This window comes from Staurois parvus, unplaced genomic scaffold, assembly GCF_062004578.1.
Source record: "Staurois parvus isolate SC_StPar_1 unplaced genomic scaffold, SC_StPar_1.0 ptg002258l, whole genome shotgun sequence".
Lineage (NCBI taxonomy): Eukaryota > Metazoa > Chordata > Amphibia > Anura > Ranidae > Staurois > Staurois parvus.
Genome location: NW_028320054.1, coordinates 23,379 through 39,880, shown reverse-complemented (window position 1 = coordinate 39,880; position 16,502 = coordinate 23,379). Strand labels below are relative to the sequence as shown.

General features: G+C 47.5%; 1 protein-coding gene across 1 annotated transcript in view; it reads right to left on the bottom strand.

The window, feature by feature from the left end:
• LOC149431445 (C4b-binding protein alpha chain-like) overlaps nucleotides 1-16,502 on the bottom strand; it is a 123,655-nt gene that overhangs the window by 96,784 nt on the left and 10,369 nt on the right. The window contains exons 4-5 of the mRNA XM_089665596.1: nucleotides 13,251-13,427; nucleotides 4,889-5,065 (exon numbers count right to left, since the gene is read on the bottom strand). Coding sequence (XP_089521722.1) covers nucleotides 4,889-5,065; nucleotides 13,251-13,427 — 354 coding nt within the window. The remainder of the gene's footprint in view (nucleotides 1-4,888; nucleotides 5,066-13,250; nucleotides 13,428-16,502) is intronic.

The following is a 16,502-nucleotide window of genomic DNA, read 5'->3' as shown; positions in this document are numbered from 1 at the left end:
CACAGCTAATCACATGCACATGTCATGTGATTAGCTGTGGCCAAATCACAGCTAAGCACAAAAAAAAAAAACCCTGAATGAATCGATGTCATTCAGGTAAATGCTTGCTTATAGCAAAGTAATTCTTTGCTATAAGCAAATTGTGTAAAAAAAATAAATAAAATACTGACCACTTCCCCAAAGTAGTACAATGTTACTATGGTAACATTGTACTACTTTGGTCATAGTGAAATATGAAAAAAAAAATCTTAAAAAAAATAATAAAAAATAATAAAAAAAATAAAAAATATATATATTTTTTTTTTTTGCATACTGTCACCAGTCAGTGTCCCTTATCACTGCCATGCCAGTTATATGATGACGCTGTACTGCACTGGTGACAGTATGTAAAAAAAAAAAAAATAGTGAAACTAATTTTTTTAATTTTTTCATTTTCCGAAAAATTATGACAAAAAATATACAACTTCAAAAAACTCGCCATTCCTCTTATGAAGTACGTCGGACTGTCTACTCTGCAAAAAGGGGTTTGGGGGGATATCTGTACTGTTCTGACATTTGGGGGATATCTGTACTGTCCTGACATTTGGGGGGATATCTGTACTGTCCTGACATTTGGGGGATATCTGTACCGTGCTGATATTTGGGGGATATCTGTACCGTCCTGACATTTGGGGGATATCTGTACCGTCCTGACATTTGGGGGATATCTGTACCGTGCTGACATTTGGGGGATATCTGTACCGTCCTGACATTTGGGGGATATCTGTACTGTCCTGACATTTGGGGGATATCTGTACTGTTCTGACATTTGGGGGATATCTGTACCATCCTGACATTTGGGGGATATCTGTACTGTCCTGACATTTGGGGGATATCTGTACCGTCCTGACATTTGGGGGATATCTGTACTGTCCTGACATTTGGGGGATATCTGTACTGTTTTGACATTTGGGGGATATCTGTACCGTTCTAACATTTGGGGGATATCTGTACTGTTCTGACATTTGGGGGATATCTGTACTGTTCTGACATTTGGGGGATATCTGTACTGTCCTGACATTTGGGGGATATCTGTACTGTTCTGACATTTGGGGGATATCTGTACCGTCCTGACATTTGGGGGATATCTGTACTGTCCTGACATTTGGGGGATATCTGTACTGTCCTGACATTTGGGGATATCTGTACTGTTCTGACATTTGGGGGATATCTGTACTGTCCTGACATTTGGGGGATATCTGTACTGTCCTGACATTTGGGGGGATATCTGTACTGTTCTGACATTTGGGGGATATCTGTACTGTTCTGACATTTGGGGGATATCTGTACTATTCTGACTTTCTTGGACCTCAAGAAATTAGATTGGCTGTCAGTACTTCAGGATTGATCAATTTTCAGATCTATACCATAGTTTGTGAACTCTATAACTTTCCTACAGACTAAATAATACATCCTAATTTGGGTATTTTCACCAAAGACATGTAGCAGAATACATCTCGGCCTAAATTGATGAAGAACAATTATTTATTTGCAAACTTTTATAACAGAAACAAAAAAAACGTGTTTTTTTTTTCAAAATGTTTGGGTTTTTTTGTTAATTTAGCAAAAAATAAAAACCCCAGCGATGATTAAATACCACCAAAAGAAAGCTCTAGTTGTGTGAAGAAAATTATAAAATTTTAGTTTGGGTACAATGTTGTATGACCGCGCAATTGTCATTCAAAGTGTGAGAGGGCTGAAACGTGAAAACTGGCCTGGACAGGAAGGTGGAAAATTGCCCGGTATTGAAATGGTTAATTGATGTAAGCAGCTAGTAAAGTATATGTTTATTAATCCCATAACGGAATTACACTTTATCCTGTTTATATATCACTCGCATGGAGCATGGGTACTATAAGTACTATGGAGTACTTCCTAAAAAGCCACGATGACATCTAGGAGAAGGTGATTGATGACATCTAGGAGAAGGTGGTTGATGACATCGTAAGGAGTGGTATTCAGGCTTGGAAGAAATTCGTGGGAGCGAGATACTTGTCTCCGCAGTATTATAAAGGCGTTTTTTTGGTTGTGTTTTGATAAAGGTATATATGCCTTACACTGTAGAAATGTACACTGAATGATCACTTGGATTATTTTACTCACAGAGTGACGCACTATTGTTACACAGTGTTCACTTTTCACTTTAAATGTCATATTTTTTTTGAAGTTGCACAGTGCATATGGTATATGGGTATTTAATTGATTTTTTTAATAAAGTTAATGCACTATATGAGTTTTCTTTTTTTTGAGATTCATATTTTCCTTTGGGAGGCAATAGGAGGACTCGATATCAAAGGATAAGGACCGTTTTCAATGCAGCATGACAAAATGTGGAAAATTTCAAGGAGTATGAAGACTTTTTCAAGGCACTGTATGTATGCTGGTGGTGGGATCTCACTGGGGAAAGACTGAGCGGTGTGCGCTAGGTGGGATCTCACTGGGAAAGACTGACCGGTGTGCACTAGGTGGGATCTCACTGGGAAAAGACTGACCAGTGTGCACTAGGTTGGATCTCACTGGGAAAAGACTGACCGGTGTGCACTAGGTGGGATCTCACTGGGAAAGACTGACCGGTGTGCACTAGGTGGGATCTCACTGGGAAAAGACTGACCGGTGTGCACTAGGTTGGATCTCACTGGGAAAAGACTGACTGGTGTGCACTAGGTGGGATCTCACTGGGAAAAGACTGACCGGTGTGCACTAGGTTGGATCTCACTGGGAAAAGACTGACCGGTGTGCACTAGGTGGGATCCCACTGTGAATAGACTGACTGGTGTGCACTAGGTGGGATCTCACTGGGAAAAGACTGACCGGTGTGCACTTGGTGGGATCTCACTGGGAGTAGACTGAGCGGTGTGCACTAGGTGGGATCTCACTGGGAATAGACTGACTGGTGTGCACTAGGTGGGATCTCACTGGGAATAGACTGAGCGGTGTGCACTAGGTGGGATCTCACTGGGAATAGACTGAGCGGTGTGCACTAGGTGGGATCTCACTGGGAATAGACTGTCCGGTGTGTGCCTGGTGGGATCTCACTGGGAATAGACTGACCGGTGTGCACTAGGTGGGATCTCACTGGGAATAGACTGAGCGGTGTGCATTAGGTGGGATCTCACTGGGAATAGACTGACTGGTGTGCACTAGGTGGGATCTCACTGGGAATAGACTGAGCGGTGTGCACTAGGTGGGATCTCACTGGGAATAGACTGAGCGGTGTGCACTAGGTGGGATCTCACTGGGAATGGACTGAGCAGTGTGCACTAGGTGGGATCTCACTGGGAATAGACTGACCGGTGTGTACCAGGTGGGATCTCACTGGGAATAGACTGTCCGGTGTGCACTAGGTCGGATCTCACTGGGAATAGACTGACCGGTGTGCACTAGGTGGGATCTCACTGGGAATGGACTGAGCGGTATGCACTAGGTGGGATCTCACTGGGAATAGACTGACCAGTGTGTACTAGGTGGGATCTCACTGGGAATAGACTGAGCGGTGTGCACTAGGTGGGATCTCACTGGGAAAAGACTGACCGGTGTGCACTAGGTGGGATCTCACTGAAAATAGACTGACCGGTGTGCACTAGGTGGGATCTCACTGGGAAAAGACTGACCGGTGTGCACTAGGTGGGATCTCACTGGGAATGGACTGAGCGGTGTGCACTAGGTGGGATCTCACTAGGAATAGACTGACCGGTGTGCACTAGGTGGGATCTCACTGGAAAAAGACTGACCGGTGTGCACTAGGTGGGATCTCACTAGGGATGTATCCTCTCGGGTGTCATAGAAGATCTTTGAATTATGATTTGACTTGCATTGAAGATGATACAGACTGAACGTTTCTCCTTCCTTTCCCACGTTTCTTTGTCACAATTTAACTTAACCAAGCTCTCTGTTTTTTCAGGAAAGTAATTCTTGGGTGTGATATGAAGAGTAGTGAAGATTGAAGAGGCCTGGGTGTGATTCAAAAGGCATTTTGCGAATCATGCTGAAAACCTGGTAAACCCAAACTTTGCTGAGAACATAAATGGAGTCCATGGAGGGAAAACCCTGCAACTAAATTCTGGCAATTTGTAGGACTAATCAGTAAGCAATTGGCAAACAACAGGCATGGGAGGTCAGGCACTGCCAAGGGGACAAGTACGAAAGCCAAATTTTGTTTTTAGAAACCATACAGTAGGGCCGGGGTCCTTCTCATGTGGCTTTGAGGACAACATTGAATATATACAAATCCTTTAGACTACAGGCTTGGGGGGCCTCCTTAAAACTGCACACGGTGTTACAGAACAGTCCGATTTTCAGGGACAGTCTCAGCGACAGCATGCACAGAGGAACTGATTATTTTCTTGTACAATTATCTTGGCTTACATACAGCAGAAGCGCCCCAATCTGATTCATTTCATTTTATTCATTGTGTTCAATTAAATTTAAAAAAACATTTTTTTCTGTTGGTTTTAGTAGCAACATATTTTTTTCCATCAAGCAGTTATTGACACTTTGAAGAGAAGTCAGGGAAGTCTCCATGGGAAGATTGTAGATGATATCAGCATTAAGTGTGATGTATAATCACATCGCCCCCCCCATGGGGTTCGCTGATATCGGTTCTGATTACAATGATAGATGGAGATTGAGTTGGACATCATCCAGTATTCCCATGTTCACTATACAAAGTGTATCTAATATACAGGGCTATGTATGTAATAAGGCCGTACAGACAGGAATGAGGTGTAGAGGGCAATGCACCAATCAGGTTTTATGTTACATCAGTTTAGATGAGTCACACCAAAGAGAGGTGGCTGCTGATTGGTTGGTCTGGGTTCCTGTAGTCTGTATATTGAGGTTTACTACTCACCTATACATTGTGGACGATTATCCCACTCAATGGAGGTTCCACTCTTCACACATCGTACAGAGGGGTAGGGAGGGTGATATCCAATCGGACACTTTAATATCACTGTATCCCCAATATCATAAAATATCTTATCAGGATTCATCTTCAGTATTGTCAAATACGGCTTCCTACACAGAGCTGGAAAGAGATCAGAAGAATGAATTACCTCTAAGGAATTTTGGTGACAATGTATGTATCTGTAGAAGGATCAGTAGGGATGAATGACCTGACAATGTACGTATCTGTAGGGTGATCAGTAGGGATGAATGACCTGACAATGTATGTATCTGTAGGAGGATCAGTAGGGATGAATGACCTGACAATGTATGTATCTGTAGGAGGATCAGTAGGGATGAATGACCTGACAATGTATGTATCTGTAGGGTGATCAGTAGGGATGAATGACCTGACAATGTATGTATCTGTAGGGTGATCAGTAGGGATGAATGACCTGACAATGTATGTATCTGTAGGAGGATCAGTAGGGATGAATGACCTGACAATGTATGTATCTGTAGGGTGATCAGTAGGGATGAATGACCTGACAATGTACGTATCTGTAAGGTGATCAGTAGGGATGAATGACCTGACAATGTATGTATCTGTAGGAGGATCAGTAGGGATGAATGACCTGACAATGTATGTATCTGTAGGAGGATCAGAAGGGATGAATGACCCGACAATGTATGTATCTGTAGGAGGATCCGTAGGGATGAATGACCCGCCAATGTATGTATCTGTAGGGTGATCAGTAGGGACGAATGACCTGACAATGTATGTATCTGTAGGGTGATCAGTAGGGATGAATGACCTGACAATGTATGTATCTGTAGGAGGATCAGTAGGGATGAATGACCTGACAATGTATGTATCTGTAGGAGGATCCTTAGGGATGAATGACCCGACAATGTATGTATCTGTAGGGTGATCAGTAGGGACGAATGACCTGACAATGTACGTATCTGTAGGAGGATCAGTAGGGATGAATGACCTGACAATGTACGTATCTGTAGGAGGATCAGTAGGGATGAATGACCCGACAATGTATGTATCTGTAGGAGGATCCGTAGGGATGAATGACCCGACAATGTATGTATCTGTAGGGTGATCAGTAGGGACGAATGACCCGACAATGTATGTATCTGTAGGGTGATCAGTAGGGACGAATGACCTGACAATGTTTGTGGAGCTGTAGGAGGATCAGTAGGGATGAATGACCCGACAATGTATGTATCTGTAGGAGGATCAGTAGGGATGAATGACCTGACAATGTATGCATCTGTAGGGTGATCAGTAGTGATGAATGACCTGACAATGTATGTATCTGTAGGAGGATCAGTAGGGATGAATGACCTGACAATGTATGTATCTGTAGGGTGATCAGTAGGGATGAATGACCTGACAATGTATGTTTCTCCTTTACTATGAAATGTCTTATCTGGTTCCATCTGTAGTATGGTCCTATCCAGCTTCTTTCACAGAGATAGAGGGATGAACAAAGTTGAAAGTTTCCATATCTTCCAAAATGTTGGCAAAGATCAGGATATTTCCTGGAAATGTTGCCATTTTGGTATGATGTATTGAAGGGAGAAGGACATCTTTAGTGTATTTGTAAGGTGCAGAGGGTGTAAATGTCTCTCATGTCGTTTTCCCTGGACCTGTTCTGGTGGCTCATTTGTTGTAATTTGTCACCACCTGCCATTGCCTGCATTATGATGAACACACCTTTAGTCATTGGCACTCCCTCAGCTTCCAGTCTATGGCCCAGATACAACCTATTATAGAACCATTCATTCCACACTACATACATCTGTTTCTGTCTCCTTGGCCTTCATCAGTGCTGTGCATAGAATCAATGGCTTCTATAAGGGAGGGTTAGAGGACAATTGGAATAGTATAACTTGAAGGGTTATGGTGAGGGGGGCAAGAAAGAAAATAAAAACATTCTACAGGTAAACAATGAGAATCATTTCTTCTACAGAGAAGAGGAATATAATGCAATTTGTGTATTGTGGTACTAGACAGTGAGGGAAAGACCACCCAGTGTGTGCTGAAGATGGAAACTCACCAAAGACCTGTGTCTGGGTTGTAGGTGGGATCTACCTGGGGAAAGACCAATGTGTGTGCTGGGGGTGGGAACTCACTGGGGAAGACCAATGTGTGTGCTGGGGGTGGGATCCCACTGGGGAAGACCAATGTGTGTGCTGGAGGTGGGATCTCACTGGGGAAGACCAATGTGTGTGCTGGGGGTGGGATCTCACTGGGGAAGACCAATGTGTGTGCTGGAGATGGGATCTCACTGGGGAAGACCAGATCTGAACCTGGAACCTATGCGGTTTCTGGCTGTAACTCTTCTCATTGTGCCACCTGACATGCTGGTCAGCTCCCTGCCTGATCCTTTGGACAATTTAGCCTTGTATCTTGTTTCTGGTGAACGTTGAACTATTTGCTCTTTCCACAAACTTCCTGATTTTTGCCATGTCTCTGCACTGTTTTCCAGATTATTGTGCTCTCTCCAGCTGATCTGCTATCTACCTTTGGCTTGCTCATCAGCTACTCTTCCATCAGATCCCATCCAGCTACTATTCCTTACTGAGCTTTGGCATTTTCATTGACTATGCTTTTGCTTTTTCCTTGTCTACTACATCTGTTATCTGACCCCCACCTGCTCTTTCCCTGCTGGACAATCCATGGTGCTGCAACCTGACATTAGCACACAGCAAAACCCATCTCCACCATCAGGAGCTCTGCTAAACACCGGGTAGTGGTTAGACCCCGTGCCTCAGGGGAACCGGTGTCATCTGCTAGAGGGATCTGCTTGTATATTGCTAGCTTATTATTCATAAACTTTTCTACTGCTACAGTCCCTTGCCTCTGAGCCTGACCCCAGACCATGACAGTGTGTGCTGGAGGGGGGGGGTTCTCACCGGCAAATACAATTGTGTGTTTTGGAGGTGGGAGGGTCTCACTGAAAAAAGACAAATATTTTATTTTTAGAAACCATACAGTAGGTCCATGGTCCTTCTCATGTGGCTTTGACAACAACATTGAATATACACAAATCCTTTATACTACAGGCTTGGGGGACGCCTTAAAACTGCACACAGAGTTTCAGCACTTGTGGTAGTGAGCCCTTGTAGATACTCAACTTGGGGTTCCCCAGGCCCCAGCCTGCTTCTTCACCAGAGCCCCTGATGATGGGGATGGACTTGTAGTAAGCTGGGAGCAGGTCATGGCCCCCAGGTATGCCCAGCTGAGGATGAGGAGACCACTCACAGGAGCAGAGTACAATGGGAGGAGACAAACATAATTCCAATAGACTAGCCGAGGTCAGGACAGGCAGAAATCAAGCAGTCAGAGAACAAAGCCGGGGTCGGTGCACAAGTGGTCAATGCAAGATACAGGCAATAGCAACACACAGGAGCTCTGACAACTAGGAAGTTGCTCAAGCAAATTGGGCTAAACTGAGCATGTCTATATAGGCAACGATGAAGAGCGCCAACATGCATAGTTGTGAAGGTGGTTCGGAAGCGTAGAGGTCCGAAGGCCAAGGTAGAGCCATCAACTGCAGATACTGACAGGGGTGTCATCAAGAGGACAAGAGGAATGCCCAATTCAGTGGCCAAAGATTGCTCGATGAAGTTCCCAGCTGCCCCAGAGTCCACATAAGCAGAAACCTGGTATGAGTTCAGGGCCCAATGAATGGAGACAGGAATGATAAATCGAGGGAAGGTGGCGGAATTCAGGTTCTGGTCTAGATCACCTCCCTCAAAGTGACCTAGACCCGAGTTTCCCAGACGAACAGAACAGGACTTAATTATATGACCTTCAGCCTCACAGTAAAGGCATAGACAAAATCTTAGGCGATGTGATCGCTCTTGTGGAGTGAGTCGTGTTCGGCCTAACTGCATAGGCTCTTCAGATGTCGGTACGGTTGCAGAGGTAAGTTGATCAGGGGCTTTCTGGAAAACAGGAGCAAATGAACCCACAGGGGGGTGACGTGAACGAGCCCTTTCCAGTTCTTGCTCCTGGAAGCAGATATCGATATGGATGCTAAGAGCAATCAAGTTATCCAGGGTGGTGGGTATGGTTCTTCCAGCTAGTTCATTCTTAATATGGTCTGCTTGACCCTGCCAAAAGGTTGCAGAGAGTGCCTCATTATTCCATGCCAGTTCCGAAGCTAAGGTGCAAAACTGAACTGCATATTGTCCAACAGTCATGCTACTTTGACGAAGCCAAAGAAGAGCTCCTGCAGCAGATTAAGTCCTGCTGGGCACATCAAAGGTTTTACGGAAGCTTGCAGGAAGGCTGAGAGGCTGAAAACAGTTGGATCTTGATGCTCCCACAGTGGTGAGGCCCAAGCCAGTGCTTCACCAGAAAAGAGGGAAATCATGTGCGCCACCTTGGAATGGTCAGTAGAAAAATGGTGGACTGCTAGCTCGAGGTGAATTGAACACTGATTGATGAAGCCCAGACAAGCTTTGGGAGCACCAGAGAGGCAAGGCGGTGGAGGCAGCTGGAGTTTCGAAGGACTGTGTTCCACTCGAGGAACAGTGGGGGTTGGAGCAGCAGGAACCAGAGCAGGAGCCAAAACAGCGAGTGAGGAAGTGGACACAACCTGCAGCTGATCCAACCGGGAGGAGAGTTCCTGTAGACAAAGCAGAATATGTTCCTGATAGGCCTGCTGGACAATCGACTCTCTGCGTCAAACACTGAAGTTGTTCTAGGAGAGGCTGCAGTGTCTCTGAGGAGCTCATGGCCTGAGCAAACTGTCAGCACCTGTGGTAGTGAGCCCTTGTAGATAATCAACTTGGGATTCCCCAGGGCATGGAGTCTAAGCCCCAGCCTGCTTCTTCACCATAGCCCCTGATGGTGGGGATGGATTTGCAGCAAGCTGGGACCAGGTCGCGACCCCCAGGTATGCCCAGCTGAGGATGAGGAGACCGCTCACAGGAGCAGAGTACAATGGGAGGAGACAAGCGGAATTCCAATAGACTAGCCGAGGTCAGGACAGGCGGAAAACAAGCACAGTCAGAGAACAAAGCCGGGGTCGGTACACAAGTAGTCAATGCAGGATCCAGGCAATAGCAACACACAGGAGCTAAGACAACTAGGAAGTTGCTCAGACAAATTGGGCTAGACTGAGCATGTCTTATATAGACAAGCAGACAAGGAGGTGGGCCAGGAAGTGATGTAAAGGAAGGAAATAAAACCCAGAGGACAGCAGATGACGCCCATAGGTGAGCACAGAGAAACACACATGTAAAAGGGATCAGGAACAGCTCTGCAGCAAGGAGGTAAGAATAAACAAACAAGAAACTGCAGGCTAACTTGTGACACAGTACAGAACAGTCTGATTTTCAGGGACAGTCTCAGCGACAGCATGCACAGAGGAACTGATTATTTTCTTGTACAATTATCTTGGCTTACAAACAGCAGAAGCGCCCCAATCTGATTGTCATGGGTTGCCAGTGCCTCTCCCATCCCCCGCCATATCCCTCCACCCCTCCCTTCCCCCTTGCACATTCCGATGTCCACGGAGCTTCCATGGACAGTGCTGGGCCGGCCGTTGCCGAGGCAACCTAGCCGCGTCCCACATGGTTTTTAAAAGACTTGCACAGGAAGCAGCCCTCCTCTTTGTTCCTGTCCATGCTGCTGGAATCATCTTGCTCCCGGGAAGACGCTGGGAGGCTCGGGTGAGGGGGACCGAGCCTCCCCAGCCATCCCCGCTGCACACTCTGCAGACCCCCAAAGGGTCAGGACTGTAGCCCTCTGCAATACCCCAGCGTTGGGAGTACCCACTGCCCTCCGCTGAATGTCCCAGGGTGGGAGGCTCCGCAGCTCTGCATGAGCCCCTCCGCAAGGGTCTGACCCCACAGCTCAGACCCTGCCAGCCTGTCTACTGAACACTCCTGCACCCTGTCCACTGCTGAGTGCCCTGAGAGCTGCTGCTGAGGGGCCCCGCACGCTGTCCATGGCTGCGCGTCCCTGGAAGCTGTCTGCTGATCGCTGGTCATCCCTGGAACGCTGACCGCTGGTCGTCCCTGTCTGGAGCCGCCTGCCGCTGAGGGTCTGCAAGCTGCTTGCCGTGAGTGTCCAAAACTGTCCCCGCTGTGTGCACCGACCACCCGTGTTCTGAACTGTCCCCGCTGTGTGCACCGACCACCCATGTTCTGAACTGTCCCCGGTGTGCGCACCAACCACCTGTGGTTTTAAACTGTCCCTGCTGTGCGCACCGGCCACCTGTGTTTTGAACTGTCCCTGCTGTGCGCACCGACCACCCATGTTTTGAACTGTCCCTGCTGTGTGCTAGGCCAGGCTCCACAGCTGGAGTCCTACGCTTCCGTTACACTGGTGGCAGCGGTGGAGGACCAGAGCGCAGAGAAGATGATGGAGAGCGATAGCACCCCACAAGTGCCTCCAAGGAGACCTGTTGAGGTCCCCTTGCCGGCACTTGTAAAATGGAAGGGAGTGTAATGGAAGCGTAGGCAGGACAGAGCACACGGAGAAGATGGGGAACACACAAAGCTTTATTGAAACAACAAAATGACAGACACTCAATGGGGAAATGGCAGGGAGTGTGATGTGTGTGCAAACCAGGGATCATTCCAGGCACGGGGGGTCTTCTCCGGCCAGGTGGCTTGTGCGGTCTTCCCCCCTTTGGACGCCTCAGCTGAGCTTCCTCCATGACTGGACAGCGGATTGGAGACTCGGGCAACAGGCGGGCAACCTACCCCTGGGCAGGGGTCTCGGGGACTCAACGGGACTCTAGCTGTGGAGTCTGGCTTAGCACAGCTCCCACCCAGCTTTCTAGGGACATCAGGGTCACAAGAACTCAACAGGACTCCAGCTGTGGAGTCTGGCCTAGCACACAGCAGGGACAGTTCAGAACACGGGTGGTCAGTGCACACAGCGGGGACAGTTCAGAATACAGGTGGTCGGTGCACACAGCGGGGACAGTTCAGAACACGGGTGTTCGGTGCACACAGTGGGGGCAGTTCAAAACACGGGTGGTTGGTGCACACAGCGGGGGCAGTTCAGAGCACGGGTGGTCGGTGCACACAGCAGGGACAGTTCAGAACACGGGTGGTCGGTGCACACAGCGGGGACAGTTCAGAACACGGGTGGTCTGTGCACACAGCAGGGACAGTTCAGAACACGGGTGGTCGGTGCAAACAGCGGAGACAGTTCAGAACACGGGTGGTCGGTGCACACAGCGGGGACACTTCTGGACACTCACAGTAAGCGGCTTGCAGACCCTCAGCGGCAGGCGGCTCCAGACAGGGACGACCAGCGGTCAGCATTCCATGGACGACCAGCGATCAGCAGACAGCTTCCAGGGATGCGTAGCCACGGACAGCGTGCGGGGCCCCTCAGCAGCAGCTCTCAGGGCACTCAGCAGCAGACAGGGTGCAGGAGTGCTCAGTAGACAGGCTGGCAGGGTCTGAGCTGTGGGGTCTGACCCTTGCAGAGGGGCTCATGCAGAGCTGCAGGGCCTCCTACCCTGGGACATTCAGCGGAGGGAAGCGGGTACTCCCAACCCTGGGGTATTGCAGAGGGCTACAGTCCTGACCTTTTGGGAGTCTGCAGAGTGCGCAGCGGGGATGGCTGGGGAGGCTCGGTCCCCCTCACCCGAGCCTCCCAGCGTCTTTCCGGGAGCAAGATGATTCCAGCAGCATGGACAGGAACAAAGAGGAGGGCTGCTTCCTGTGCGAGTCTTTTAAAAACCATGTGGGATGCGGCTAGGTTGCCTTGGCAATGGCTGGCCCAGCACTGTCCATGGAAGCTACAGGGACATCGGAATGTGCAAGGGGGAAGGGAGGGGTGGAGGGATATGGCAGGGGATGGGAGAGGCACTGGCAGTCCGTGACATTGATTCATTTAATTTTTTTCAATTCAATTTAAAAAAAAATGTTTCTGTTGGTTTTAGCAGCAACGTGTATTTTTCCATCAAGCAGTTATTGACACTTTGAAGAGAAGTCAGGGAAGTCTCCATGGGAAGATTGTAGATGATATCAGCATTAAGTGTGATGTATAATCACATCGCCCCCCCATGGGGTTCGCTGATATCGGTTCTGATTACAATGATAGATGGAGATTGAGTTGGACAGCATCCAGTATTCCCATGTTCACTATACAAAGTGTATCTAATATACAGGGCTATGTATGTAATAAGGCCGTACAGACAGGAATGAGGTGTAGAGGGCAATGCACCAATCAGGTTTTATGTTACATCAGTTTAGATGAGTCACACCAAAGAGAGGTGACTGCTGATTGGTTGGTCTGGGTTCCTGTAGTCTGTATATTGAGGTTTACTACTCACCTGTACATTCTGGATGATTATTCCAATTAATGTAGAATCCATTATCTACACATCGTACAGAGGGGTAGGGAGGGTGATATCCAACCGAACAATTTACTGTCACTGTATCCCCAATATCATAAAATGTCTTCTCTGGATCCATCTTCAGTATTGTCTCCTCCGGCTTCCTACACAGAGCTGTAAAGTAATTAGAAGAATGGATTATATCTGAGGGATTTGGGTGACAATGTACGTATCTGTAGGGTGATCAGTAGGGATGAATGACCTGATAATGTACGTATCTGTAGGATGATCAGTAAGGATGAATGACCCGACAATGTATGTATCTGTAGGAGGATCAGTAGGGATGAATGACCTGACAATGTACGTATCTGTAGGAGGATCAGTAGGGATGAATGACCCTACAATGTACGTATCTGTAGGAGGATCAGTAGGGATGAATGACCCGACAATGTACGTATCTGTAGGAGGATCAGTAGGGATGAATGACCCGACAATGTATGTATCTGTAGGGTTATCAGTAGGGATGAATGACCTGACAATGTACATATCTGTAGGGTGATCAGTAGGGATGAATGACCTGACAATGTACGTATCTGTAGGGTGATCAGTAGGGATGAATGACCTGACAACGTACGTATCTGTAGAGTGATCAGTAGGGATGAATGACCTGACAATGTATGTATCTGTATGGTGATCAGTAGGGATGAATGGCTTCTGTAAGAGAGAGTTAGAGGGCAAATGGGATAGTAAAACTTGATGGGTTACAGTGAGGAGTGCAAAAAGAAACCATAAAACCTTCCACTGGAAAGCAATGAGAAACATTCCTTCCACAGGGAAGTGAGATGCTGCTAAACCTCTAGACTGTACAAAGGCTCTGTGAGTAGTGTCTAGGGGGAAGACATGGACACTGTTCAATAAGCAATTAGTATGGTATATTGTGGGTACCACAGTGAGGATTCACTGGGAAAAACGTATCTGTGTGTATGCTGGAGGTGGGATCTCACTAGAGAGAGACCAAGGAGTGAGCTGGAGATATGACCTTACTAGAGACAGATCAATATGTGTGCTGGAGGTGGGATCTCAATAGGGAAAGAGCAAGGAGTGAGTTGGAGATATCATCTTGCTAGAGACAAATCAATATGTGTGCTGGAGGTGGGATCTCAATGGGGAAAGAGCAAGGAGTGAGCTGGAGATATCATCTTACTAGAAATAGATCAATATGTGTGCTGGAGGTGGGATCTCAATAGGGAAAGATCACTATGTGTACCGGAGGTAGGATCTCAATCTCTGTGTGCTGGAGGTGGGATTTCACTAGAGAGAGACCAAGGAGTGAGCTGGAGATATGACCTTACTAGAGACAGATCAATATGTGTGCTGGAGGTGGGATCTCAATGGGGAAAGACCAAGGAGTGAGCTGGAGATATCATCTTACTAGAGAGACCAACGTGTGTACTGGAGGTGGGATCTCAATGGGGAAAGACCAAAATGTGTGTACCGGAGGTAGGATCTCACTGGAAAAAGACCAAGGAGTGAGCTGGAGATATCATCTTACTAGAGAGACCAATGTGTGTACTGGAGGTGGGATCTCAATGGGGAAAGACCTAGGAGTGAGCTGGAGATATCATCTTACTAGAGACAGATCAATATGTGTGCTGGAGGTGGGATCTCAATGGGGAAAGATCACTATGTGTACCGGAGGTAGGATCTCAATCTGTGTGTGCTGGAGGTGGGATCTCACTAGAGAGAGACCAAGGAGTGAGCAAGAGATATGACCTTACTAGAGACAGATCAATTTGTGTGCTGGAGGTGGGATCTCAATGGGGAAAGACCAAGGAGTGAGCTGGAGATATCATCTTACTAGAGAGACCAATGTGTATACTGGAGGTGGGATCTCAATGGGGAAAGACCAATATGTGTACCGGAGGTAGGATCTCTGTTAGGGCTCCCGGTAAGACCAGAGATGTGTGAACTGACACAGGGAAATGCAGGCTCAAGTATGGTGTAACAATATACTTTATTAAGGGTTATACACAAATATAACGCACAATATAACAAAACCAAACCTCCAACTGATAACGGAAAGTACACAGATAAGAGCAGTCAGGGCTGCTGAGGTGGAGTGGTCAGACGGGCCGGGTCAAAAATAATCGGGCAGACAAGACACAAAGGAGTAGGCAGAACGTAGTCAGACGGGCCGGGTCAGGAACAATCAGGCAGACAAGGTACCAAAGGAGCAGGCTGGAGAGTGCGTAGTCAGACGGGCCGGGTCAGGAACAATCAGGCAGACAAGGTACCAAAGGAGCAGGCTGGAGAGTGGTCAGGAATAGCCGAGGTCAGGACAGGCGGAGTTCATTCAGGGTCAGGATCAAGCAGAATCAGGCAGGAAGCAGACAGGATGCAGGTACAGGGGCTCATGGGAAACATACACCAAGGCACTGACTGCAGGTCTGGCCATTGCTTAAATACACCTCCTGCAATCATCCTCAGGTGATGGCTGACTGCAGGAGTGAGCTTCTGGTTGCTGAGAGCACCTGCTGGCCAGCCCTGGTACTGCAGCCCACAAGGCAGGTGAGTCCCACCACCATTGGCAAGTCCATTCCTGACAATCTCACTGGAGAAAGACCAAGGAGTGAGCTGGAGATATCATCTTACTAGAGAGACCAATGTGTGTACTGGAGGTGGCATCTCAATGGGGAAAGACCTAGGAGTGAACTGGAGATATCATCTTACTAGAAACAGATCAATATGTGTGCTGGAGGTGGGATCTCAATGGGGAAAGAGCAAGGAGTGAGCTGGAGGTATCATTTTACTAGAGATAGATCAATATGTGTGCTGGAGGTGGGATCTCAATGGGGAAAGACCTAGGAGTGAGCTGGAGATATCATCTTACTAGAGAGACCAATGTGTGTACTGGAGGTGGGATCTCAATGGGGAAAGAGCAAGGAGTGAGCTGGAGATATCATCTTACTAGAGATAGATCAATATGTGTGCTGGAGGTGGGATCTCAATAGGGAAAGATCACTATGTGTACCGGAAGTGGGATCTCAATGAGGAAAGACCAGGCATGTGCTGGAGGTGAGATGTTCAATGGGAAAGAACAAGATGTGTGCTGGAGGTGAGATCTCAATGGGGAAGGACCAATGTGTGTATGCTGGTGATGGGATCTAACTGGAAAGATAGCAGTGTATGTCCTGGAGGTGGGATCTCACTGGTGAAAGACCAAGGAGTGAGCTGGAAATATCATCTTAC